Genomic DNA, 27154 nt, shown 5'->3' with positions numbered 1-27154 from the left:
GTGGATGTAAGGCCAAAGTAGAAAATAAAGTTAGTTCACTAGTTGGCTTTGTGTGGGAGTCGTCCGGCTCATACTGGTATTGTCCTGAGTTAGACATCTGTTAAATATAGATGTGGAGTTATACAAGCACTTTCTTTTCACAGATCCAAAAACTTTTCACATCACATGATTTATCATTCCAGCTGTTTTCCTTTTCATGGAGTTTCACTTCACTCACTCCACAGTCTTCTGCTTGTCGAGCATTGTTAGGCTCCCCATCCAACCAGTAGCTGAAACCCAAAACCAAACAATATGTTTTTTGTAAAGAACACAAGAAATACTTTAACTGAAACATGCAGGATATTGTTGATTTCTTTATTCTAACAATGCAGTCTAAATCTAATATATGAGAAATATGAAGCTGTGTGAACCTTGTTTTGAGTGGAGTCCCATCAACCCATTTCCATGTCCCCTCTGTCTCTGTGTCAGTCAGTCCAATCCACAAGTCATCCTTCAATTGTCTTGTGAAACTCTTTATACAGAGACAAATATCATCAACATAACTGTGAAATTTAACTAATTTGAATCCAACTACTTCCTCATTGCATTCAATCTTTTTTTGTGTGTGTCATGTTTCTGTCTCACACATAGTTAAATATACATAAATACACCCACCTGTTCTTCTTTGCTGTTAATAATCATGAGGTCTGCACCTCTTTGCAGACAATCATCTCTACTCTCTTGCCAGGTTTTGGTGATAGAAGAAATGTAATAGAAACTGCCGCTGAAATACATCCATCCTTGTTGGGAATAATTAGCTTTAATTGAGGACAAAAACAGAGAGAAATCCTTAATATCTAAAAAAAAAACATTATGAATTAAATGAATCCCAACTTCACTCACTCACTCACTCACTCACTCACTCACTCACTCACTCACATTTAGTTTAATTTGCTAATATCAGTGTATAACTTGAACAACAAAAGTGCATAATTTTAGGTCATCTTAACACTTAATAATAAATAATAGGTTTAAAGAGAATCAAAGAGCTCTTCATTATAGTCACTTAATTATCAGATATATACAGCAGGCGATTTGTCCCCTTGTTAACCTGCCATCACGTCATCTGTGTGCTTCCTGGTTGGGCAACTACGGCTCACTATCTGCTGCATCAGCTCCACTGCTGGCTGTTTATCAAAAACCAACCGCAAGAAAAACACAAGCACAACCCATTAACACCCAGACAACCACTGAACATATTGAGGAAATAATAATGTGTCAGTTACGCCGACGGATATTTTCATGGCTCTGGTAAAGTCAGTCCACCGGACAACAAGAGGGGGAGAGATTAGTGGGACCTGCGCCAAAGCCTGAGTGCCTGTTCTCAGCTGTCTGTGCCACACTCTGCCACCTGGGTGCCCTGATAGTCTGCTAGACATCCAGCAATGAGACAAGAATTAGATATCTGGGGAAAATCTGAAGCCCCTCTAGTAGAGAAAGCACAGAAAATGTTTTGAGGAAACATATATCTAATCAATCAATCAATCAATCAATCAATCAAACCTCAAGGTGGCGCTAACAGAAAAGTTGGGATTTACCTCTTGGAACCATAAATGTCTGTACAAAATTTTGAGTCAAGTCACTCAGTGGATGTTGAAATATTTCACTGGATAAGTGAAAACTTTGACCTGCAGGTGGTGCTACAGGGAAAAGTAAGGGGATCACAGAAGTCATTAGGATTCATCATCTGAGCACTATGAATCCTCACACTTACCAAAGTCAACCAGCTTCGTCTTCAGTTCATCCCGCTCCTCTATTTACAGTTAGATTACAAAACAACAAGGAGCAAACTTTGCGTTTCGCATGTTGCTCCATCAGATCCGGATATGGAAATTGTGTTTTAATCCAGGGTTGCACGGAGCAGTAGTTGGCACTGTAGCCACAACCAAGTGATTGTCATAGCTTTAATTGTCATTATTCAGAATATGTTAGTAGACTGTTTGTCTTTCAGGTCCAACAATCACACATTGTACACAGAAGCTCATTTAAGTCCTCATACTAAAGTCACATACACTCTAGACATCTTTCATTGCGTACATGATAATTTTCACCGTACAAATTTTATACTGTACCTACTTTTCTAATTCTCCATTAAGTAAAAAAGACAGATGTACTGTTTAGCTCCCAGCTATACATTGAAACAATACAGCTCAGCATCACCTATAGCAGCCAGCAATCACATCACAGTCTCTTCAGAAATTGCATTCTCTGGTTACCTTCAACCAGTTGGTTGAACCAGAGCCCATCAGCGAGAGAAATCACTCTGACTGGCTGCCCAGCTAAATAAATCAGTGCATGAGAAGAGAAATGGAAAAGGAAAAGGAAGGCCGCTTCATAATTTCGCTGTGGTATTATTTTTATCAGACATATTCTTGATTAGAAGTGGCTATGTAAGCAAGTGGTGTGAAAAAAATCATCGTGCTTTATCATAACAGTTTGTTTATCCGCATTCCCATATCTTCTGTTTTCACTTTTTTTAATGACAAATACAGACTACTGCCACCTGGTGGTTTAGAGCAGTATTTCCTCTCGGCTGTAGTCTTAGCTGTGGTGTGTTCAAGTGCTTTTTGGCTGGGACACAGAGGCGACGCAACTGTCAACCTTCATCGCCACTGCTCTTTGAAGTGGGTTTGGTGTGTCTGGGCCTTTATTGACCGTACACAGAAGCTCATTTAAGTCCTCATACTAAAGTCTCATACACTCTCAACACCTTTCATTGCGTACACAATGTTTTGCACCCTTTATACTGTACCTACTCCACCTAAGTATTCATGAAGTAAAAAAGACAGATGTACTATTTAGCTCCCAGCTATACATTAAAGCAATACAGCTCAGCATCACCTATAGCAGCCAGCAATCACATCACAGTCTCTTCAGAAATTGCATTCTCTGGTTACCTAGTTGGTTGTAACTGGTCTGTAGCTGGTCTCTTTCTTTAGTCAGGTTGTTGTAACTGGTCTGTAGCTGGTCTCTTTCTTCAGTCAGGTTGTTGTAACTAGCCTGTAACCTGACCATCTTCATTTCATGCATTTCATTGCTCCTGGTTACTGTGTTTGACACAAAAACAAATACATAAAAAACATTGCTTTGAGAATTTAAATTTGGGTGATGAAATGAAATATAAACACATATGAACTTAGATTACAATTAATAATAACAAACAAATACTGTTAACCAGTATCACCTGTTGCTTCATCAGCATGCTAACAAAGTACTCACACATGACAACCAGAGTTATGAGTCCAGTCAGGAGGAGAAGACACAGCAGACCCAGAATCACTGCAGCAGCTCTGAGTGAGCTCTTCTGAACTCGTGTATCTACAGCAGCTGGAATAAGAAGACAATATTTGTAATTTGTTTGTGTTTCAATATCATTTCAAATATAGTAAATCAAGCCTCGTATTTGTGGTTTACACTCAATAGATTACACACATGAAGCGAGAAATAAAAAGACAAAACAGAGATTAATCATAGCATTTCTTATGAACTTTAAACAGACGCAGATGCCTTTAGATGGAGTGAAACACCAACCTCACTCTGTGCTCACTCACCAATCTAATGATCTGAGTCAGCAGAAGTGAGAAAATTCAGCAAGTCTGAATTTCTCTGAATTTCTCTCAAATTTCTTGCAACACTGTGAAGGCCTTCTAGGAAATCCTCTCTCAAAGTGTGCACTGTTGCACCCACATTAAAATGATTACTCAGTCTTTGTATGACTGAAAGCTTACTTCTATAGATGAGAGAGAGAGCATAGAACTGCAGCCCTCAGAGCACACACAGATAACATTATAAACATTTGTGGCCATCAACTGCAATTTGCCACATTGTAACTCACTCAAAACACTGAAGCTGCTGTCACAACTGTGGGAGCGCTTGAGTAAAAACACATAAATAATAACATAAACCCCCTTGAGACCATTAAACTTCTGGCCAACACTCGATAACCCAGCACCCTGCACATCTCGTTCCTGCTCTATCGACAGCACACATCTGAGCACAGACCCCACAAGTCTGCGCAAAACCCAATGAGCCATGCCACCAGCCCTCCTGGCCTCCAAGCAGCAGCCACAAAGCTCTTGGGAACCCCCGGTCCAGCCATGAAACAACCCGACTAATCAGCACATCCCTGCCACCAGTGATTCGAGGCAGTAGAATGACTCAGGAGTTGAGATCTGTAACATTTCTCTATTTCATCTCTCATTGAGAGAGTCGACCAAGTGTAAAGTCAAATATCATCTACAGCTGACAGAACAAAAAGCAATTAACGTTTTATTCATAATTCTTTGCGTCTGTGGCCAAGGCTTCAGTTTGTTCTCTTTTCACACATTGCACCTCACAACAACAGCAAATTTAAAAGTGCAAATGTAAAACTTTTGTTGAAGTGAAAAACTGAAGTCCCACCAAGAAAATTGAAAGTGAAATCCTCTCATCAGATGATATGGAAAAGTATTTCTGTGTGTCATCAGCACAATAATGAACAATCTAAAGATTGAGTGGCACTATTTTCAGATTCAGTACAATTAGGTCTGATCTACAGTTTGTTGAAGTCAAATAAAAGTTTCCTCCAGAGGGATCAATAAAGTATATCAGAGAGTTGGTAGGCTCAGTGCTGTGGTTAACTTCTTTCCTCTCTGCCTCCTTCACATTATGGTTTCTCAAACACGTCATGCAAGTCTTTGTTTTACTTCAGATGTGTTCTTTGAGAATATAGAATATAATGTTTGTGTGTGGTGTTATGTAAGAAATGCAGTCAACATCCTTTTAGAGTGTTTACATGTTTGTGTTCATTACCTGAGAGTGCAGGTTCAGGTCTCTCTGGCTCCAGAGTCTGGATCTTGTCTTCATTTGTATTAATATTTTCTGAATATTTTCCCAAAGTCTTCCTCTTACCAGGGTTACCTGATGGTCTCTCTACATTAACATATATATCGAATTGATCCATGACACTCAGCTGTATTGACAGTTCAGTTTGGTCCTGAGGGGCCTGAGGCCATCAAAGTCTGGAGAGTGAGCTTCTGAAATGATAAATGATAAACTATCGTGCTGATCTCTCTGAAATAGAAGGCGTTCCGACCCCAATGAACAGGAAACTGAATCTTTTGGGTAGGTTACTTCTGCAAAATATATTTAGAATATCACACTGCAGCCTCCAAAGAGGCTGTTTACTATCATAAAATCTATGCCATTCACACAACTTAAACCTTTGTTCAATGCAACTGACAACTCTCTGACAGCAGCACACTATTTTTAACACACACACACACACACACACACACACACACTTTTTCTCACTTCTGTTAACTCTGGCACTCTGTGGTGTACAAATAAGATAAACAGCAGATGATAACTGTTGAAGTGAAACACTTCTTCATTTGTACAACCATTTATGAAATATCAGAGGCCTCTATCACAGAGCAGCTTTTTAATTAGCGAGGCAACTTCAGGGTAAACTAACTTTTCAGTGTTATAATGGCGGTTCATTTCTTACCAGGATATATTGTTATGCTGCACACTTAAAACATAACTGGAGCAGGTTACATTTCATTAAAAGCACCACCTTCTGACCAATCAATTTTCTGGAAAATGGCATTATTATTGATAGAAGATCATGAGAGGTGTCACCTGTTGCCTGCATGCAGTGTCACAGCCATTTCATTGTGCTTTTTTATACAACAGTCATTTTATTAAATTTTTATTATTTTTTATTTTATTTATTTTTTTATTTTTTTAAGGCTAAAATTTTCATACACGTCATAAAAATACATCAGAGAAACATATTCATTTAATGCAATGCACAAGTGTAATTATAATCACATTATCTACTCGTGCCCTAATGATGGGGCAGTGACATTACTGTATAAGCCTGTTAATTTACACATTTACACAGTCGGCAGTGTTTGTGTCAGCTGTCCGTCCTGCATTTGTTGGCTGTAACTGTGTTGCTTTAAGCCTGGATTATGTGTGTAACATTGTGTATTCGTAGAATAGAAGTTTGCTCTTCTTTATTAACATATTCCTTCTCTCCTGCCAGAAGACTTTTCCATGTTTATGGAAAACCTGGGCTGACTTATAGACATGATCACCTTCATGTGACCACTTAGCATGATTGCAAGTGTGAAGCTTAGTGAAGCCAGATCACAGAAACATGTCTGGGGTATGTTGAACTTTCTTCATAGTACAGGCCTCTGGTGTTTTGACCATCTCGCTATTCTCTATATTTTGTTACAACTCCCCAAGTCCTTTAACTCATGTCACCCTTGCTTTTGACAAAATCATGTATTACCGTAAAGTCACATTATGTGGAAATTAGCATTTTGTGTGATTTGGTGCCCCCCACAGTTTCTGAGTGCAACACCACTGTTGTTAATACAAATCCCAGGTCTGTAACAACTTGTCTGTTGAATATAGGTGCCAACTACAAACAAAACTCATTACGCCATAACAATGTTAATTGTTGAAAACTTGTATCTTGAAGTAAACATGTATGTAACGCTGTGATCCTACCCTCTCACTGAAGTCACACGCGGACAGTTACTGTATATAGTATGTTTATTTTTATTCAAATAGTTTTTAATATATTTTTATTCAGCTTATTTTAATCTTTGCTACTTATTTCCCTCTTTACCGCTGTGTTACCCGTGAATTTCTTCCGAGGGGGATCAATAAAGGAACATATTATCTTATCTTATCTTATCTTATTTTAAGTTACATAGTGCAGAAACAATTGATTGGGGGGCAACGTGGCAGAGACACCATTCAAGACACTGTACCATCAACATGATTTTGAAGCTATTATTTTTAGCTAAAAGTTAGACAATGTTGCTTTAAACACAAACACAACAATCAGTCTTAGAAAATGTGCTGTATGTAAGAATTTCAGGAACATTTGCTCATATATGTATGTATATATATATATATATATATAACAGGTAAATGGACTGTATTTGTATCACACTTTTCTAGTCTATTCTCTCTCTCTCTCTCTCTCTCTCTCTCTCTATATATATATATATATATATATATATATAGTCTATATCTAGGGCTATTCAATTGTTACAATGACTGATGATAGATATCAGATCTGATGTCAGTGATAGATAGTTACAGGGTTTCTTTTCACAGACTCAGTAGAATGTTGTCTGTTGACTGTCTAGAGCTGGACTGCAGCTCTGTTCACTGCATGCTGCTGTAACATGTACGTCAAAATACAAAAGAAATATAAATTGTGGAAATAATGTATTCTGTGGGTAACGGGGGCGGGACTAGATAAGCATCTGCTTCTCCCGCTTTCCCTTTCGGCCATGTGTACTACCTGATTTTAACTAAGATGATGTGTGATGATGACTGTCTAATAACATGCCGAAATAAATAAATAAATAAATAAATAAATAAATAAATAAATAATGAATGGGAACAGCTTTCAATCATTCCAACTTTTTTCAGCATCATATTTCTTTATATCCCTGCAATTTTCAAGTGTTCCACTGTTCAGCTCCCGAGAGCTCTAGTAGCTGCAATTGAAAAAGACAACTTTTATCAGAGATTGCAATCCAAGAAGCACAAGGAAGTGATTTAATATGAAACAAACAAACAAACAAACAAACAAACAAACAACAGCCTGAAGCTTTTGGTCAGCAGTGTCCCATCCATCCATTTCGACGTCCCCTCTCTCTGTGAGTCAGTCAGGCCGATCCACATGTACTTCTGGAACCGGTTTGCAAAATCCTTTTTTAAAAAGAGGGACACAAAGTATAAACAACTCAATTGAAATTGAAGTTTTATTGAACTGATTTCACTGTCCACCTGATGTAGACTCGTACAGTACTTCAATATATATAACTCCAAACTTTAACACACACACACACACACACACACACACACACACACACACACACACAGATACAAAACAAACTTAACTGATACAGGCTCAGTGAACACTAACTCAACACTCAGACGTACATATTAAAAGCATAGTTTCCTACAGAAGTGATAAGATGTGGTCACTCTGAAAGTTGAGGTGCCAAAATACACTTCCTGCTTCACTGTGAGAAGTGTGACTGGCTGCTACTACAGAGAGAAATGAAGAGAGTAAGACAGAAATGAAAATAACAAAACCAATAGGCTACATGTCCAAGACACGTCATAACGTCCTCTTGAGGGTGAGGTGGTCTGGTTATATAAGGTTTTTTTTTTGTTTGTTTGTTTATTTATAATACATTAATTGATTATTAATTGTGGTAATTCGATTAGAATCGAGCGGGAGTCCTCATGCACCTACGAAGTGATCACGAGCAGAGCATGACCTGAGCAACTGATTAATACCAATAAAAAATCACCAAAAATATGCAAAAGCCTATCTATCCAAAACAGCTGTTGTAGTATGACCATGAGGAGACCCTTGGTGTGTGTGGTGATTTTGGAGTCTCAATACTGTATAAAAGTGCAGCTATTGATTAATATTGGTAGATATTAATGATTAATACCAATAAAAAATCACCAAAATTATGCAAAAGGCACATTTATCTAAAACAGCTGTTGTAGTATGACCATGAGGAGACCCTTGATGTGTGTAGTGATTTTGGAGTCTCAATACTGTATAACAGTGGAGTTATTGATTTTTGTTTGCAGCGTCTTGCTCTTGTATTGCAATTTGCAGACGGTCCCTGCGCACTCGCCCGGCGGCCGGCTGCGCATAGCGATCAGTGTTCTCCGTCCAGCTCGGAGGACGGCTTATTTTTGTAAAAAATCGGGGTTTTGGTCCTTGTAGCTCGTAGTCTATGCTATCACGGTGGGATAGAGGACTTCCAAGGGTCCCTTCTTCTGTCTCTGACAGGATGTAAAGTTGGCGGCCGACTTCTTCCAGACCGTCTAACACTGCTAGCTCAGTTTGCACATCCATATCCGCGTTGAGCTGAGCCAAGTCATCCATCAATCTATCCAGACGAAACTGAACGTAGTCGTTGGTTGCATGGTTCTCTAAATCGTTCGCTAATGATCGTAATTCATTCGCAATCGCTCGTACAAAAACTGCCATTACTAAACCAGAACTGCAGCTAAGGGTTAGCTGAGCGGGCGGGCTGGTAGCCAACAACATCAGCGCCGCTAGTAAGGCAGAAGTAGTCGACCGGCATCGAGCACACTCCTGTAACCAATCATGCTGTTGACTGAGGTTAGGACCTCCTACTTCATTAACATATGGACACAGAAATACAGAAATAAATAAATGTAGGTGAACAGAAATGTAGAAATAAATATAAAGCATTTATATATTTGTTTATTCTTTTATTTATTTATTTATTTATTTATTTATTTATACATTTATTTCAGCATTTATTTATTTATTTATTTATTTATGCATTTATTTATTTATTCCTGTATTTATTTATACATTTAGCCTAGCTATTTATGCATTTATTTATTTATACTTAAGTCATGTTTAGTCCTCCATAGAGCGCAGGGGATATGTTTCTTATTTAAGCAGCAGGAAGGTAACGTGCGGGGAGAGAACGAAGGCAGGGGACCCCAGTGGAGAGCCAGACGCGGAAAGAGACCACCACAAGCGGACAACCACACGACGACGCGAAGCAGTCTGTGTCCGTTGGCTATAACTCCAGCCCGGCGAGTAACGAGTGGTGGACCGCGGGACCGGAGGGTGGACAGCTGGCGGAAGCAGGTCATCGTCCGCAGTTGAGGGGAAGCAACGTGGAGAAGCAGAGGGGTGTAGTCACGATGCACCCCTCTTGCAGCTAAGTACCCTCTCTGTCTGTTTTAACCCATTTTTAATCGGGATTTTAACTGGCATTTTATACGATTTTAGTCTGCCTATTTACCTATTTTCCTTCTCTCTCTTTTATGTGTCTCCCACCCAGGAGTGGACTGGGACAAAAATTCAGCCCTGGCATTTTCTGTCCAGACCAGCCCACTACATTATCAGCGGACACCACGTAGAAGTCGGCTACACCCAGCTTTCCGAAACCCCGCTGTTCCGAAAATAGACTTCCATTCTTCGTAATGTTGTGGTTTCCCATTTTTTCTAAAGACCCCGCTATTCCGACAAGGCTGTGGGGGAACCCCTGACCCTAACTCTAACCCTATTGGGAAGTAATTGGAACTTGAAAGTCGGATTCGGAACAGCGGTGTTTCAGAGTGAAGGTGTTTCGGAATGGAGGGTTTTCGGAATGAAAAGGCCGTCCTGTAGAAGTCCACAAATCTCGCGGCGTCTTCTCTCACACATACTACAAAGGAGAGTCATATTCTTTGATAGCAGTTAACAAATAAAGCACGTAGCTATGAATTCAAGGACGAAAATTGACAGCTATAGCAATCAACCAATCAATCTTTATTCATTATAGTGTCAAATCACAACAGAAGTTATGTCATGACAAGGGGTGGGACGAGACTAACGGGAAGAACCCAAAACCAGACTCTGGGTGGGCGCTACCTCTACCAGTTGGGTGGAGGGGGGAGAAAGAGTGAGAGCGACAAAGAGACAGAGACAGGGCAATCAGGACAAACGGGGACAATAATAACAAAATATCCTGACAAATAATCTAAATAAAAACATATTACAGACAGTAGCAGCATTAGAGCTGGAACTCATTTGTATTAACGGTGACTCAGTCATTATGAAACCATAAGTACAGAATTGAAAAAAAAAAAATTATCTATAGCTGTGTGAAAAAGTCTAAGAATTACAGGTCTGAATAGATATGCATTCTCATATACGTGTATGTGCACAAGTATGTATTGCCCTACTTCCTCGTCCGCAGCCAGCTCCACTCTCGTGACCTGCAAGAAACGGCAAACAGAACTTGTACTCAGTATCTGTGTACTGACAAGTATATGTAGCCAAGTAGCCTTTTTGTGACGTGGTGACACCTTTAGTACAAACTGCAAAACCTTGTTGATAACCTGCAAAAGCATGTCACATGCTCAAAATAGAGGTCATTCCTCAAAACCAAGTATTCATATCAATGAAAGTGTGTGTCTCATAAAAAAAAAAAGTCCTGACACCATCATTTATGAACAAGATAGTCAAATGGCTTTGTCGTGTTTTCATTAGGACACTTTACTAGTGTTTTCCAATGCAAAAAAGCCAGATCTTTGTGACCTGAAAATGCTCAAGACAACACTATACACAGCCATTTGAAAACTACAGTAAAGGTAACACATTTACACACAAATTAAAGTTACACACAAATTATACCTATTAAATAGTTATCACCTCAGCAGTGATGGGCAAATTACTTTGAAAAAGTAACTAATTACAATTACAAATTACTTCTTAAAAAAGTAATTGAGTTAGTAACTCAATTACTCTATTATAAAAGTAACTAATTACTAGGAAAAGTAATTTTTGCGTTACTAAAACAAAGTAATATGTCAAAGAATTCGGCTTTTTAGAAGCATGTTTCACACGCCAGTTTCATAGAGTAGAACAGCATAGAGAGATAATTAACCTTAAACAAATATCCTTTGCCATGGGGGGGGGATATGAACTTCACTAATTCAATTTATTGCTCATCAACATAATATTTATTGAAACTGACACATCAGCAACTGGCATAACAATCCCTTTCAGACCTGATATCAAATGTAGCTACAGTAGAAATGTCTACTAAATCCTGACTGTTTTCTAAACACATACAGTATGGTTCTAAGTCAGTGGTGCTCAATCTTTTCACCTGGCTGTCAAGGACCCCAAAAGGTATTTAGTCTCTGACCCACATCTGAAAATATTATGTTTCAGTGCAAACAGTGCAAATTAAAGAAGAAACAAAAAGGCTTACATGTTCAGACAACTGTCTTCTATACATACAGTGAGTAGCCTACTTCAAGTACTTTCTTTGCACAAAACTAAACAGTTAAACAACATAAAGTGATTTAAATACTAGCATAAATTAAACAAATCAGCACTTTATCAGAACAATAACTGTTAGCTGGTGTATGCTAGACATAGTACAGCCTACTTCAAGGTGTTCCTTCATGAACAAAAATACAATTATGGTGCATTTAGAAGCAATAGGCATATTGGCCTGCAATGCTTTTAACACTAGTGCAAATGAAAGAAAACAATTTGTCTTGCAATTTCAGACAACTGATCTGGTAGACATACAGTAGCCTCCTTCAAGTATTTTCTTTAAGCAAAGTAAACCATTAATCAAAATAAAGTGCTGTTAACACTAGCATAAATAATAATAATAATAATAATAAAAAAATCCAACTGTCTGGTAGACATACTGAAGCCTCTTACAAGTTTTTCATGCATGTACAAAAAGTACAGTGAAACAAAATATGAGGTATTTGTAGTACTGAAAATGTAAACTCAAATTTTAGCAACTAGACATTCATCTTTGCATCCATGCACACTTATGTATTCCTTCATCTATCCAGGCAACCCAGTGATCTAACCATTCTACTCATTAAACCAGTGATTGTACCTTAGAAGCACAAGCTTTTCAAACTTCTGGTCTGACAACCTGTTTCTCTTTGGAGTAAAGACCAGCTTCCCTAGGCTAAACAGACGCTCTACGGGGGCACTGGACGGAGTTGCTGCATTGTATTTTAGTGAGAGGTGCTTTATCAGAGGAAATCTATTCAGATCCGCCATGCCTTTACCCGTCGATTTGACATAATCCAAAATTTGGGATTCGGCAGTATCAGTGGTATCATCCTCCTCTACAAAGCAGTAGAACGCATCGTCCTCATCCTCTTTGGCAGAGTCAGTGGCAGTGCTGAGGTCGTGTGTTGATGTGCTGGTACCTTGAAGCAGGACTTCATCTTGGACTTTACGGCACTCTGCCAGCAGACTTGCCTTGGCCTTGTCCCTTCTGTCCTCTGTCCGCAGCCAACGTAGTTTAAACCTGGGCAGCGTCACAGCAGCTAGTATGGCACTCTCGCTTTCCAGAATCTCTGCAAATCTGGTTTTCACTGCCTGAAATTAAACATGATTCAAATGACATTATTACACTGACTAACACACATGTGAGTGTGCATAGTGCACATTCACACTCACTCTCTCTCTCTCTCACACACACACACACACACACACACACACACACACACACACACACACACACACACTCTATTATATGCTAAAAATCCATTTGATGTAGCTTTTTTCAAAATGTAAGAACATATTTAAAGTTAGTAGGCTATTTCTTACCATGACAACTGCCGCTGGAAGGTGGACAAGGATTTGCAGGCCCCCCGTGTTTTCAGGGTCCAGGGTTTGGGAGATCATTGACTCCAGCGTGGGTAGGAGTGTGCCATGGAAGCACCTGTCTTCACCCTGAAGTTTGTCTAAGGCTACTGTCAGTGGTTTCATAACTTTGCAGTATTCCTTGAGGAGCAGAAGCTCCCGCTCTGTGATTGCTTTCACTCCAAACTTGGAGGAGAGCGTGGTCAGCTCGGTGATGGGGATCTCGCAGATTCGAGCTACAGCATCATAGAATGAGTTCCATCTGGTCGAACAAGGAACAAGCAGCTTCTTCTTGAGGACTTCATCAACGGTCTCCGCAGCCACTGTGGAACGACTAGCCTTGTTCCACAACGCTGTGCATTTTGCTGTTGCACTTCTGTAGGTAGATTTCACATCTGATGACTGTAGCCACTTCTCAACATCAGTACATGAAACCAGATTTAATGTGTGCGATGCACACCTGTGATGTGGTGGCAATGTCACCATCACAGCATCATCAACATCATCAACATCATCACCTCTGTTTTGTAAGACATTATCAACATCCACAAAAGACACAGCATCATCTGCACCGTCTTCATCATCTTCAGACTCGTCATCCTCAACAATGGGCTGGTAGACTTTAAATGATTTTCACAAAATTGGAACCATTGTCTGTGACTGTAGCTGTTGTTTTGTGTGAAATGCCAAATGAAGAATGAATATCGTCTAGTTCGGTTGCTATACTGTCATATGTATGACGGCCCATAAATCTTCTGCATGCCAGGGCAGCTTTTTTTCTTTTCAGGCTAGGTGGATGGATCCAGTGGGCAGTTACACCAAGATAACTTTTGTTATGTGCAGTCCAAATATCTGCAGTCGTAGACACATATTCTATCTCTTCAAAAGCCTTCAGTAGCTCTCTGTGCATATTGGCATACTCGTCATCCAGATATTTAGAGAAGGTCTTTCAGCATGGAATTTTGACATTTTCTCTGACGGGTATTTTTTTAATGATGGCTTTGAAGGAGTCTGACTCAACTGTTTTTATGGGCAACATGTTTTCAACGACATACCTGCCGATCAGCCCATTCAGTTCACGCTGTGTGACAGCAGGTTTTTGTGGGAGATCAAAATCCAGCTTTTGCTGCTTAGCCGCCGTGGCCCCGTCATGCCCTTCTTTGCTGGAGCTAGCTACTGATGTATTATTGCTGTCGTCGGTGTTTTTTGCCACTAGTTTTGTTGCTGCATGTGTTGTGGTCAGATGCTTCATTAGATTTGAGTTGCTCGCGGCCGATGTGGACAAACGCTTTCCTCCCGGGCATAACGTGCACTTCAAATAAAAGTTCTTCCCCTTTCTCTCAACGATGGTGAAGTAGTGTTTATATTTCCACTTGCTAAACGCCGACTTTCCCACTTTATCCTCCTCTTCTGTACTCGCCATTTCTTCTCTGTCTATCACTTTGGTTTTACCGGTCGAAAGTTGTGTGTGTGCGCCGCACAGAAGCTACGTCGGTTTGTGTGTAAAATAAACTCCTACAAGGATTCGTCAATGATGTCACGCAGCTATACATCGTCAAGTCAGTTACTTCCTTGTTCCATATCCGCAAAACATGACCTGTCTTATCCTTGGTATTTATCGAAACCGTGTTGTACTAGTGTGCTCTCTACTCTGCAGCCCGCTTATGAAGTGAGGAGGAGGAAAGGAAGAAAAGAAAAAACAATAGCCTAGAACTCATGCTGGCTGCAGGCTTTTTTTTTTTTTTACCATGATCGCGCTGGGGCCCCGATTTTAGTAACGGCAAAACAAGTCATGTTAGTAACGGAAACGGCGTTAGTAACGCTGGATAAAGTAATTAATTAGATTACAAATTACAGAGGAATGTAACGGCGTTACGTAATCGCGTTTATTCTAACGGCGTTAGTCTCAACACTGCACCTCAGTAAACAATAAATGAATTGAAAGACTACAATAAATTCAATATTGCAAAATTGCAAATTAAACTTATTATTTCCTATAGGTTTACTTGTATTTTGTGCTAAAATTCAAAGTATCTCAGCTTGATTCTGCATCTCTATTTACAGCTCATCAGTCCACATGAATGTTTACTGTTGCTATGGTAACAAGAGACCGCTGACGTTAGCATCTGTTAGCTAGCATAGCTAAATCATCTGAACAATAATAACCCATAATATCACAATTCGGCATATTTGAACAAAATAAACCACAACTACCAACAGTCACAGCCCCTCAACTCTGGGCTAATGTGCTGTCACATGTTAGATTGTCAAAGTTAGAAAAATAATGGCTTCAATCCCTGAGGAGCTACGTTAGCATTAGCGGCAGCTGCATTCATCAGTATGCAGTTAGTTAGGTCACATCACATTCAATGTAAAAACGTTGTTTACTTTGTTTTTGACATGTCTCAAAAATTTAGCCTATAGGCTAATGTTACTTACCATGTCTGCCTCCACTCGCTCATCATCATTAGGTCCTCCTCCTTCGTCTCCCGGCGCAGCAGCACCTGTGGCTGCTGGCTGGTTGGTGTCACTGGTCCTGGTGTTGTGCCAGAAAACGACTGCCTGCCAGAAAACGACTGCTTGCTTGAAAACGACTGACGACTAACTAACTCACGAGTAACCCTAACCCTAACCCCAACCCCATGGGGGTTCCCGTTGGGGAGTCGTTTTCTGGCACAACACCGGTATGCCAGATGGCCAGTCCACCCCTGCTCCCACCAGTAAATCACTGCTTGCCTGTCGTCGTCGTCGTCGTCAAGGCCTGGGGTCTGCCACTCTCAGCTTAGAGTAAACCAGTCCAGAGGAGGAGTGGACTGTTGGAAGAGACTTTGGGCTGGGGTTTTTATTTATTTTTTTTTAACAATTAAATACATTTACAACACAGCTTTTAAATCTGTTTTTCAGAACATGAACAGGAACCTAGTGCAGTTCAAATGTCATTCATCTTCCCTTCTTCTGCTTCCTCCTTTATATGGTCCGGGTTTGAAACCAAGAAAAGAATATCGGGTTGACAGAGTTTAAGGAAGTGAAACTAAGGATAAGTTAAAGCTTATGAGACGTGAAAACATGGGGAACACATGCACCCACATTTTTGAGTCAGACTTTAATGCACAAACAAGTGTGATTCAGTTTGCTGTTATAGTGCTTTATTACAATTATGACAGAAAAGACAATGAAAGATAAGCTATCAGATATTTGTATTAATTCTGCAGTAACCAGTATTCTCAAAAAGAGCCAGGTTGGAAGATGCATGCTTGTGAAGATGTATAATATTTTACAGTCTTTTCATTATTTTTCTGCAACCAAAGCAGTAGCTGGATATTTGTTTCTCTGTTAATGGCCCACCTTCCCCTCAGCCCAGTAATATCATGTGTCTCAGACTGGATCCACACTAAGCCAGCAAATCTGAAAATGATGTGTCCATATGATTTAGGCATCTTTAGTTAAGATGCAAGTCCACATGTAAGTCTAAAAATACACACACAAAAAAAAATTAAGGGTGGGCTCAGTGTGGATGTAAGGCCAAAGTAGAAAATAAAGTTAGTTCACTAGTTGGCTTTGTGTGGGAGTCGTCCGGCTCATACTGGTATTGTCCTGAGTTAGACATCTGTTAAATATAGATGTGGAGTTATACAAGCACTTTCTTTTCACAGATCCAAAAACTTTTCACATCACATGATTTATCATTCCAGCTGTTTTCCTTTTCATGGAGTTTCACTTCACTCACTCCACAGTCTTCTGCTTGTCGAGCGTTGTTAGGCTCACCATCCAACCAGTAGCTGAAACCCAAAACCAAACAATATGTTTTTTGTAAAGAACACAAGAAATACTTTAACTGAAACATGCAGGATATTGTTGATTTCTTTATTCTAACAATGTAGTCTAAATCTAATATATGAGAAATATGAAGCTGTGTGAACCTTGTTTTGAGTGGAGTCCCATCAACCCATTTCCATGTCCCCTCTGTCTCTGTGTCAGTCAGTCCAATCCACAAGTAATCCTTCAATTGTCTTGTGAAACTCTTTATACAGAGACAAATATCATCAACATAACTGTGAAATTTAACTAATTTGAATCCAACTACTTCCTCATTGCATTCAATCTTTTTTTGTGTGTTTCATGTTTCTGTCTCACACATAGTTAAACATACATAAATACACCCACCTGTTCTTCTTTGCTGTTAATAATCATGAGGTCTGCACCTCTTTGCAGACAATCATCTCTACTCTCTTGCCAGGTTTTGGTGGTAGAAGAAATGTAATAGAAACTGCCGCTGAAATACATCCATCCTTGTTGGGAATAGTTAGCTTTAATTGAGGACAAAAACAGAGAGAAATCCTCAATATTTCAAAAAACAATATTGATTAAATGAATCCCAACTTCACTCAATCACTCACATTTAGTTGAATTTGCTAATATCAGTGTATAACTTGAACAACAAAAGTGCATAATTTTAGGTCATCTTAACACTTCATAATAAATAATAAGTTTAAAGATAATCAAAGAGCTCTTCATTATAGTCACTTAATTATCAGGTATATACAGCAGGCGATTTGTCCCCTTGTTAACCTGCCATCACGTCGTCTGTGTGCTTCCTGGTTGGGCAACTACAGCTCACTATCTGCTGCATCAGCTCCACTGCTGGCTGTTTATCAAAAACCAACCACAACAAAAACACAAGCACAACCCATTAACACCCAGACAACCACTGAACATATTGAGGAAATAATAATGTGTCAGTCACGCTGACAGATATTTTCATGGCTCTGGTAAAGTCAGTCCACCGGACAACAAGAGGGGGAGATTAGTGGGACCTGCGCCAAAGCCTGAGTGCCTGTTCTCAGCTGTCTGTGCCACACTCTGCCACCTGGGTGCCCTGATAGTCTGCTAGACATCCAGCAATGACACAAGAATTAGATATCTGGGGAAAATGTGAAGTCCCTCTAGTAGAGAAAGCACAGAAAATGTTTTGAGGAAACGTAAATCTGATCAATCAATCAATCAATCAATCAATCAATCAATCAAACCTCAAGGTGGCGCTAACAGAAAAGTTGTGATTTACCTCTTGGAACCATAAATGTCTCTACAAAATTTTGAGTCAAGTCTTCAGTGGATGTTGAAATATTTCACTGGATAAGTGAAAACTTTGACCTGCAGGTGGTGCTACAGGGAAAAGTAAGGGGATCACAGAAGTCATTAGGATTCATCATCTGAGCACTATGAATCCTCACACTTACCAAAGTCAACCAGCTTCGTCTTCAGTTCATCCCGCTCCTCTATTTACAGTTAGATTACAAAACAACAAGGAGCAAACTTTGCGTTTCGCATGTTGCTCCATCAGATCCGGATATGGAAATTGTGTTTTAATCCAGGGTTGCACGGAGCAGTAGTTGGCACTGTAGCCACAACCAAGTGATTGTCATAGCTTTAATTGTCATTATTCAGAATATGTTAGTAGACTGTTTGTCTTTCAGGTCCAACAATCACACATTGTACACAGAAGCTCATTTAAGTCCTCATAATAAAGTCACATACACTCAGTAGTGACAACGGCAGCGGCAGCATTTTCGAACTGCAATGGCAGACAGCGGAACAAAACTTTCCAATGAAGACGAGCAGGAGCAGACTAAAAAAAAAAAACGGTCATTGGCAAAGAAATTGTCCGATAAAGAAAGGGATAAAACCAGAATTAACATTGGCCTGGCGTTTCCGAGGTGGAGGGAGCTACGAGAGCTAAAGGGGCTACAGTCGGACTCGGAGCTGGCCCTTCTTCTTCTTGACAGGCAAGTAACACCATAAAGTCAAATGTCTGTTTTATTGTCTGTGTTACAGTAACTTTACACACTTGCCGCTATATTGCATGAGTATGTAGCATAGGTTAATGTCCGGAGCTGGAGTTGTTACCAGCTCGGTCCTCAGCAATGGGTCAGGCGTTACAAGAGTTGGAACGTTAGTATTAGCTCCCGGTGCTAGCACTAGCCAGGATCCGGCCATGGCTCTAGCCCAATCACCCTAATGGGACACTTTGTTTTGGTCTACAGGCAGTGCTCAACAGCAAACCTAGCGGTGAAATGATTTCGCTTCTTGCTCCTTTAAGTAAAAAAGACAGATGTACTGTTTAGCTCCCAGCTATACATTGGAACAATACAGCATCACCTATAGCAGCCGGCAATCACATCACAGTCTCTTCAGAAATTGCATTCTCTGGTTACCTTCAACCAGTTGGTTGAACCAGAGCCCATCAGCGAGGGAAATCACTCTGACTGGCTGCCCAGCTAAGTAAATCAGTGCATGAGAAGAGAAATGGAAAAGGAAAAGGAAGGCCGCTTCATAATTCCGCTGTGGTATTATTTTTATCAGACATATTCTTGATTCGAAGTGGCTATGTTAGCAAGTGGTGTGAAAAAAATCATCGTGCTTTATCATAACAGTTTGTTTATCCGCATTCCCATATCTTCTGTTTTCACTTTTTTTAATGACAAATACAGACTACTGCCACCTGGTGGTTTAGAGCAGTATTTCCTCTCGGCTGTAGTCTTGGCTGTGGTGTGTTCAAGTGCTTTTTGGCTGGGACACAGAGGCGACCCAACTGTCAACCTTCATCGCCACTGCTCTTTGAAGTGGGTTTGGTGTGTCTGGGCCCTTATTCTCCGTACACAAGCTCATTTAAGTCCTCATACTAAAGTCTCATACACTCTCAACACCTTTCATTGCGTACACAATGTTTTGCACCCTTTATACTGTACCTACCCCACCTAAGTATTCATGAAGTAAAAAAGACAAATGTACTATTTAGCTCCCAGCTATACATTAAAGCAATACAGCTCAGCATCACCTATAGCAGCCAGCAATCACATCACAGTCTCTTCAGAAATTGCATTCTCTGGTTACCTAGTTGGTTGTAACTGGTCTGTAGCTGGTCTCTTTCTTCAGTCAGGTTGTTGTAACTGGTCTGTAGCTGGTCTCTCTCTTTAGTCAGGTTGTTGTAACTGGTCTGTAGCTGGTCTCTTTCTCCAGTCAGGATGTTGTAACTGGTCTGTAGCTGGTCTCTTTCTTCAGTCAGGATGTTGTTACTAGCCTGTAACCTGACCACCTTCATTTCATGCATTTCATTGCTCCTGGTTACTGTGTTTGACACAAAAACAAATACATAAAAAAAATTGCTTTGAGAATTTAATTTTGGGTGATGTAATCATATGTGAACACATATGAACATAGACCACAATTAATAATAACAAACAAATACTGTTAACCAGTATCACCTGTTGCTTCATCAGCATGCTAACAAAGTACTCACACATGACAACCAGAGTTATGAGTCCAGTCAGGAGGAGAAGACACAGCAGACCCAGAATCACTGCAGCAGCTCTGAGTGAGCTCTTCTGAACTCGTGTATCTACAGCAGCTGGAATAAGAAGACAATATTTGTAATTTGTTTGTGTTTCAATATCATTTCAAATATAGTAAATCAAGCCTTGTATTTGTGGTTTACACTCAATAGATTGCAACCATGAAGCAAGAAATTAAAAGACAAAACAGAGATTAATCATAACATTTTTCTTATGAACTTTAAACAGACACAGATGCCTTTAGATGGAGTGAAACACCAACCTCACTCTGTGCTCACTCACCAATCTAATGATCTGAGTCAGCAGAAGTGAGAAAATTCAGCAAGTCTGAATTTCTTTGAATTTCTCTCACATTTCTTGCAACACTGTGAAGACCTTCCGGGAAATCCTCTCTCAAAATGTGCACTGTTGCAAACACATTAAAATGATTATTCAGTCTTTGTATGACTGAAAGCTTACTTGTATAGATGAGAGAAGAGACTATAGAACTGCACCCCTCAGAGCACACACAGATAACATTATAAACATTTGTGGCCATCAACTACAATTTGCCACATTGTAACTCACTCAAAACACTTAAGCTGCTGTCACAACTGTGGGAGCGCTTGACTAAAACCCATAGATAATAACATAAACCCCCTGAGACCATTAAACTTCCGGCCAACACTCGATTACCCAGGACCCTGCACATCTCGTTCCTGCTCTATCGATAGCACACATCTGAGCACAGACCCCACAAGTCTGTGCAAAACCCAATGAGCCATGCCACCAGCCCTCCTGGCCTCCAAGCAGCAGCCACAAAGCTCTTGGGAATCCCCGGTCCAGCCATGAAACAACCCGACTAATCAGCAAATCCCTGCCACCAGTGATTCGAGGCAGTAGAATGACTCAGGAGTTGAGATTTGCAACATTTCTCTATTTCATCATCATTGAGAGAGTCGACCAAGTGTAAAGTCAAATATCATCTACAGCTGACAGAACAAGAAGCAATTAAAGTTTTATTCATAATTCTTTGCGTCTGTGGCCAAGGCTTCAGTTTGTTCTCTTTTCACACATTGAACCTCACAACAGCACATTTAAAAGTGTAAATGTAAAACTTTTGTTGAAGTGAAAAACTGAAGAGTCCCACCAAGAAAATTAAAATTGAAATCCATTCATCAGATGATATGGAAAAGTTTTTCTGTGTGTCATCAGCACAATAATGAACAATCTTTAACCCCTGGTATTATGGCAGAGGTTAAGATTGACTGGCACTATTTTCAGATTCAGTATTAGGTCTGATCTGCAGTTTGTTGAAGCCAAATAAAAGTTTCCTCCAGAGGGATCAATAAAGTATATCAGAGAGTTGGTAGGCTCAGTGCTGTGGTTAACTTCTTTCCTCTCTGCCTCCTTCACATTATGGTTTCTCAAACACGTCATGTAAGTCTTTGTTTTACTTCAGACGTGTTCTTTGAGAATATAGAATATAATGTTTGTGTGTGGTGTTATGTAAGAAATGCAGTCAACATCCTTTTAAAATGTGCTTACATGTTTGTGTTCATTACCTGAGAGTGCAGGTTCAGGTCTCTCTGGCTCCAGAGTCTGGATCTTGTCTTCATCTGCATTCATTTTTTCTGAACATTTTCCCAAAGTCCTCCTCTTACCAGGGTTACCTGAGGGTCCCTCTACATTAACATTGATATTGAATTGATCCATGACACTCAGCTGTATTGGCAGTTCAGTTTGGTCCTGAGGGGCCTGAGGCCATCGAAGTCTGGAGAGTGAGCTTCTGAAATAATAAATGATAAAGTATTTTGCTGACCTCTCTGAAATAGAAGGAGTTTCGACTTCAATTAACGGGAAACTGAATATTTTGGGTAGGTTGCTTCTGCAAAATATATTTAGAATATCATCCAGCAGTTAACTATCATAAAATGTATGCCATTCACACAACTTAACCTTTGTTTAATACCACTGACAATTCTCTGACAGCAGCACACTATTTTTAACACACACACACACACACACACACACACACACACACACGCACAGATACAATACAAACTTAACTGATACAGGCTCAGTGAACACTAACTCAACACTCAGACGTACATATTGAAAGCATAGTTTCCTGCAGAAGTGATAAGATGTGGTCACTCTGAGAGTTGAGGTAGCAAAATACACTTCCTGCTTCACTGTGAGAAGTGTTTTTCCCCCAAAGGACCGAGTCAATGATATCTGCTATTGGTAAAACACAACAAATCTGTCTTTCATGTTTACAACACTGCTTTTACATTTAATTTAGTCACATCTGTTATTCAGAACATGAACAGGAACCCAGTGCAGTTCAAATGTCATTCCTCTTCCCTTCTTCCGCTCACTCCTTTATATGGTCCGGGTTTGAAACCAAGAAAAGTGTGTGTAGTGTTATGTAAGAAACCTTAAACTCTGTGTTGGGTTGACACAGAGTTTAAGGAAGTGAAACTACAGATAAGTTAAAGCTTGGGGAACACATGCACCCACATTTTTGAGTCAGACTTTAATGCACAAACAAAGTGTGATTCAGTTTGCTGTTATAGTGCTTTATTACAATTATGTCAGAAGCGACAATAAAAGATAAGCTATCAGATATTTGTATTAATTCTGCAGTATACAGTATTCTCAAAAAGAGCCAGGTTGGAAGACGCATGCTTGAAATGATGTATAATATTTTAGTCTTTTCATTATTTTTCTGCAACTAAAGCAGTAGCTGGACTTTTCTTTCCCTGTTAATGGCCCGCCTTCCCCTCAGCCCAGTAATATCCTGTGTCTCAGACTAGATCAACACTCAGCCAGCAAATCTCAAAAATGCTGTTTAAACCTGAAAATGATGTGTCCATATGATTTAGGCATCTTTAGTTAAGATGCAAGTCCACATGTAAGTCTAAAAATACATGTTTTTAATGCATATCTAAAATTCAGACCTATGAATTCCCCCGTTTAATTTATTCTTGCTTCAGGACTGGCCAGACTCTTCTGACTTATCTAATCTGAAAAGTAGTTTAAAAAAAAAAAAAAAAAAATTAAGGGTGGGCTCAGTGTGGATGTAAGGCCAAAGTAGAAAATAAAGTTAGTTCACTAGTTGGCTTTGTGTGGGAGTCGTCCGGCTCATACTGGTATTGTCCTGAGTTAGACATCTGTTAAATATAGATGTGGAGTTATACAAGCACTTTCTTTTCACAGATCCAAAAACTTTTCACATCACATGATTTATCATTCCAGCTGTTTTCCTTTTCATGGTATCTCACTTCTCCACAGTCTTCTGCTTGTCGACCGTTGTTAGGCTCACCATCCAACCAGTAGCTGAAACCCAAAACCAAACAATAGGTTTTTTGCAAAGAACACAATAAATACTTCAGCTGAAACATGCAGGATATTGTTGATTTCTTTATTCTAACAATGTAGTCTGAATCTAATATATGAGAAATATGAAGCTGTGTGAACCTTGTTTTGAGTGGAGTCCCATCAACCCATTTCCATGTCCCCTCTGTCTCTGTGTCAGTCAGTCCAATCCACAAGTCATCCTTCAATTGTCTTGTGAAACTCTTTATACAGAGACAAATATCATCAATATAACTGTGAAATTTAACAAATTTGAATCCAACTACTTCCTCATTGCATTCATTATTTTTGTGTGTGTGTCATGTTTCTGTCTCACACATAGTTAAATATACATAAATACACCCACCTGTTCTTCTTTGCTGTTAATAATCATGAGGTCTGCACCTCTTTGCAGACAATCATCTCTACTCTCTTGCCAGGTTTTGGTGATAGAAGAAATGTAATAGAAACTGCCGCTGAAATACATCCATCCTTGTTGGGAATAGTTAGCTTTAATTGAGGACAAAAACAGAGAGAAATCCTTAATATCTAAAAAAAAAAATATTATGAATTAAATGAATCCCAACTTCACTCACTCACTCACTCACATTGAGTTTAATTTGCTAATTTCAGTGTATAACTTGAACAACAAAAGTGCGTAATTTTAGGTCATCTTAACACTTAATAATAAATAATAGGTTTAAAGAGAATCAAAGAGCTCTTCATTATAGTCACTTAATTATCCCTTATATACAGCAGGCGATTTGTCCCCTTGTTAACCTGCCATCACGTCGTCTGTGTGCTTCCTGGTTGGGCAACTACAGCTCACTATCTGCTGCATCAGCTCCACTGCTGGCTGTTTATCAAAAACCAACCGCAAGAAAAACACAAGCACAACCCATTAACACCCAGACAACCACTGAACATATTGAGGAAATAATAATGTGTCAGTTACGCCGACGGATATTTTCATGGCTCTGGTGAAGTCAGTCCACCGGACAACAAGAGGGGGAGATTAGTGGGACCTGCGCCAAAGCCTGAGTGCCTGTTCTCAGCTGTCTGTGCCACACTCTGCCACCTGGGTGCCCTGATAGTCTGCTAGACATCCAGCAATGACACAAGAATTAGATATCTGGGGAGAATCTGAAGCCCCTCTAGTAACGAAAAGCACAGAAAATGTTTTGAGTTAACGTAAATCTGATCAATCAATCAATCAATCAATCAATCAATCAATCAATCAATCAATCAAACAATCAATCCTCAAGGTGGCGCTAACAGAAAAGTTGTGATTTACCTCTTGGAACCATAAATGTCTGTACAAAATTTTGAGTCAAGTCACAGTGGATGTTGAAATATTTCACTGGATAAGTGAAAACTTTGACCTGCAGGTGGTGCTACAGGGAAAAGTAAGGGGATCACAGAAGTCATTAGGATTCATCATCTGAGCACTATGAATCCTCACACTTACCAAAGTCAACCAGCTTCGTCTTCAGTTCATCCCGCTCCTCAGTAAGGGCTTTAAATCTGGCCTCAATGTCGAGTGACTTCCTATCTGAGAAAGCAGAAAGACTAAATCATGGGAATATTCTGCAATTAAGCTGAAATGTTGATGGAAGGGCAAAAGAACATGCAAGTTAAGAGATATTCAATACAAACAATATGGAAATTGTAAAAAAAATTGAAGACACCCCGTGCACAGTCGTGCTTCTCTTCTGGGTGCAGCCGGTGGTTAAAAAATATCAATATTCCAGTGCACACCAGGTTACTATTGACACTACTCTATTAACAGTTACATTAAAAACAACAAGGAGCAAACTCTGTGTTATGAATGTTGCTTCATCAGATCCGGATATGGAAATTGTGTTTTCATCCAGGGTTGCACGGTGGGGCAGTAGTTGGCACTGTAGCCTCCCGTTTCCTCCCACAGTCCAAAGACAATGGATGGAAAAATGTCTTAATCTTTTGATAAAAGGTTTGAGTTTGTTCATTACTGGCATAAACCATTTCCTCATACAAAGCCATCACATTACATCCTCATCTCACTTGATCACATAGCATCACATTAACTTTGCTGCGATTACAGCAGTCAGACCAAGTGATTGTCATAGCTTTAATTGTCATTATTCAGAATATGTTAGTAGACTGTTTGTCTTTCAGGTCCAACAATCACACATTGTACACAGAAGCTCATTTAAGTCCTCATACTAAAGTCACATACACTCTCAACACCTTTCATTGCGTAGCCTACATGATATTTTTCACCGTACAAATTTTATACTGTGCCTACTTTTCTAATTCTCCATTAAGTAAAAAAGACAGATGTACTGTTTAGCTCCCAGCTATACATTGAAACAATACAGCTCAGCATCAGCTATAGCAGCCGGCAATCACATCACAGTCTCTTCAGAAATTGCATTCTCTGGTTACCTTCAACCAGTTGGTTGAACCAGAGCCCATCAGCGAGGGAAATCACTCTGACTGGCTGCCCAGCTAAGTAAATCAGTGCATGAGAAGAGAAATGGAAAAGGAAAAGGAAGACCGCTTCATAATTTCGCTGTGGTATTGATTTTATCAGACATATTCTTGATTAGAAGTGGCTGTATTAGCAAGTGGTGTGAAAAAAATCATCGTGCTTTATCGTAACAGTTTGTTTATCTGCATTCCCATATCTTCTGTTTTCACTTTTTTAAATGACAAATACAGACTACTGCCACCTGGTGGTTTAGAGCAGTATTTCCTCTCGGCTGTAGTCTTAGCTGTGGTGTGTTCAAGTGCTTTTTGGCTGGGACACAGAGTCTACGCAACTGTCAACCTTCATCGCCACTGCTCTTTGAAGTGGGTTTGGTGTGTCTGGGCCCTTATTCTCCGTACACAGGAGCTCATTTAAGTCCTCATACTAAAGTCTCATACACTCTCAACACCTTTCATTGCGTACACAATGTTTTGCACCCTTTATACCATACCTACCCCACCTAAGTATTCATGAAGTAAAAAAGACAGATGTACTGTTTAGCTCCCAGCTATACATTAAAGCAATACAGCTCAGCATCACCTATAGCAGCCAGCAATCACATCACAGTCTCTTCAGAAATTGCATTCTCTGGTTACCTAGTTGGTTGTAACTGGTCTGTAGCTGGTCTCTTTCTTTAGTCAGGATGTTGTAACTGGTCTGTAGCTGGTCTCTTTCTTCAGTCAGGTTGTTGTAACTAGCCTGTAACCTGACCAT

General features: G+C 39.7%; 1 protein-coding gene and 1 long non-coding RNA gene across 2 annotated transcripts; both read right to left on the bottom strand.

The window, feature by feature from the left end:
- Positions 1–46: 46 nt before the first annotated feature.
- Positions 47–27154, bottom strand: LOC311271271 (CD209 antigen-like protein A; the record flags this gene model as incomplete). The annotated part of the gene is made up of 5 exons (XM_084376873.1): positions 47–269; positions 411–511; positions 655–797; positions 25397–25480; positions 27037–27154. 5 exons carry the CDS (start codon positions 27152–27154, stop codon positions 119–121), a joined length of 597 nt encoding a protein of 198 aa, XP_084232999.1. The 3' UTR covers positions 47–118.
- On the bottom strand, positions 10360–15943 carry LOC311269150. The gene is made up of 2 exons (XR_014624047.1): positions 15680–15943; positions 10360–10827 (listed from the first exon to the last, which is right to left on the bottom strand). It is a non-coding gene; the product is annotated as an uncharacterized lncRNA (long non-coding RNA).

Source organism: Pagrus pagrus (genome assembly GCF_965226575.1).
Source record: "Pagrus pagrus genome assembly, chromosome: 2".
NCBI lineage: Eukaryota > Metazoa > Chordata > Actinopteri > Spariformes > Sparidae > Pagrus > Pagrus pagrus.
This window is presented reverse-complemented; position numbering and strand designations above follow the sequence as displayed.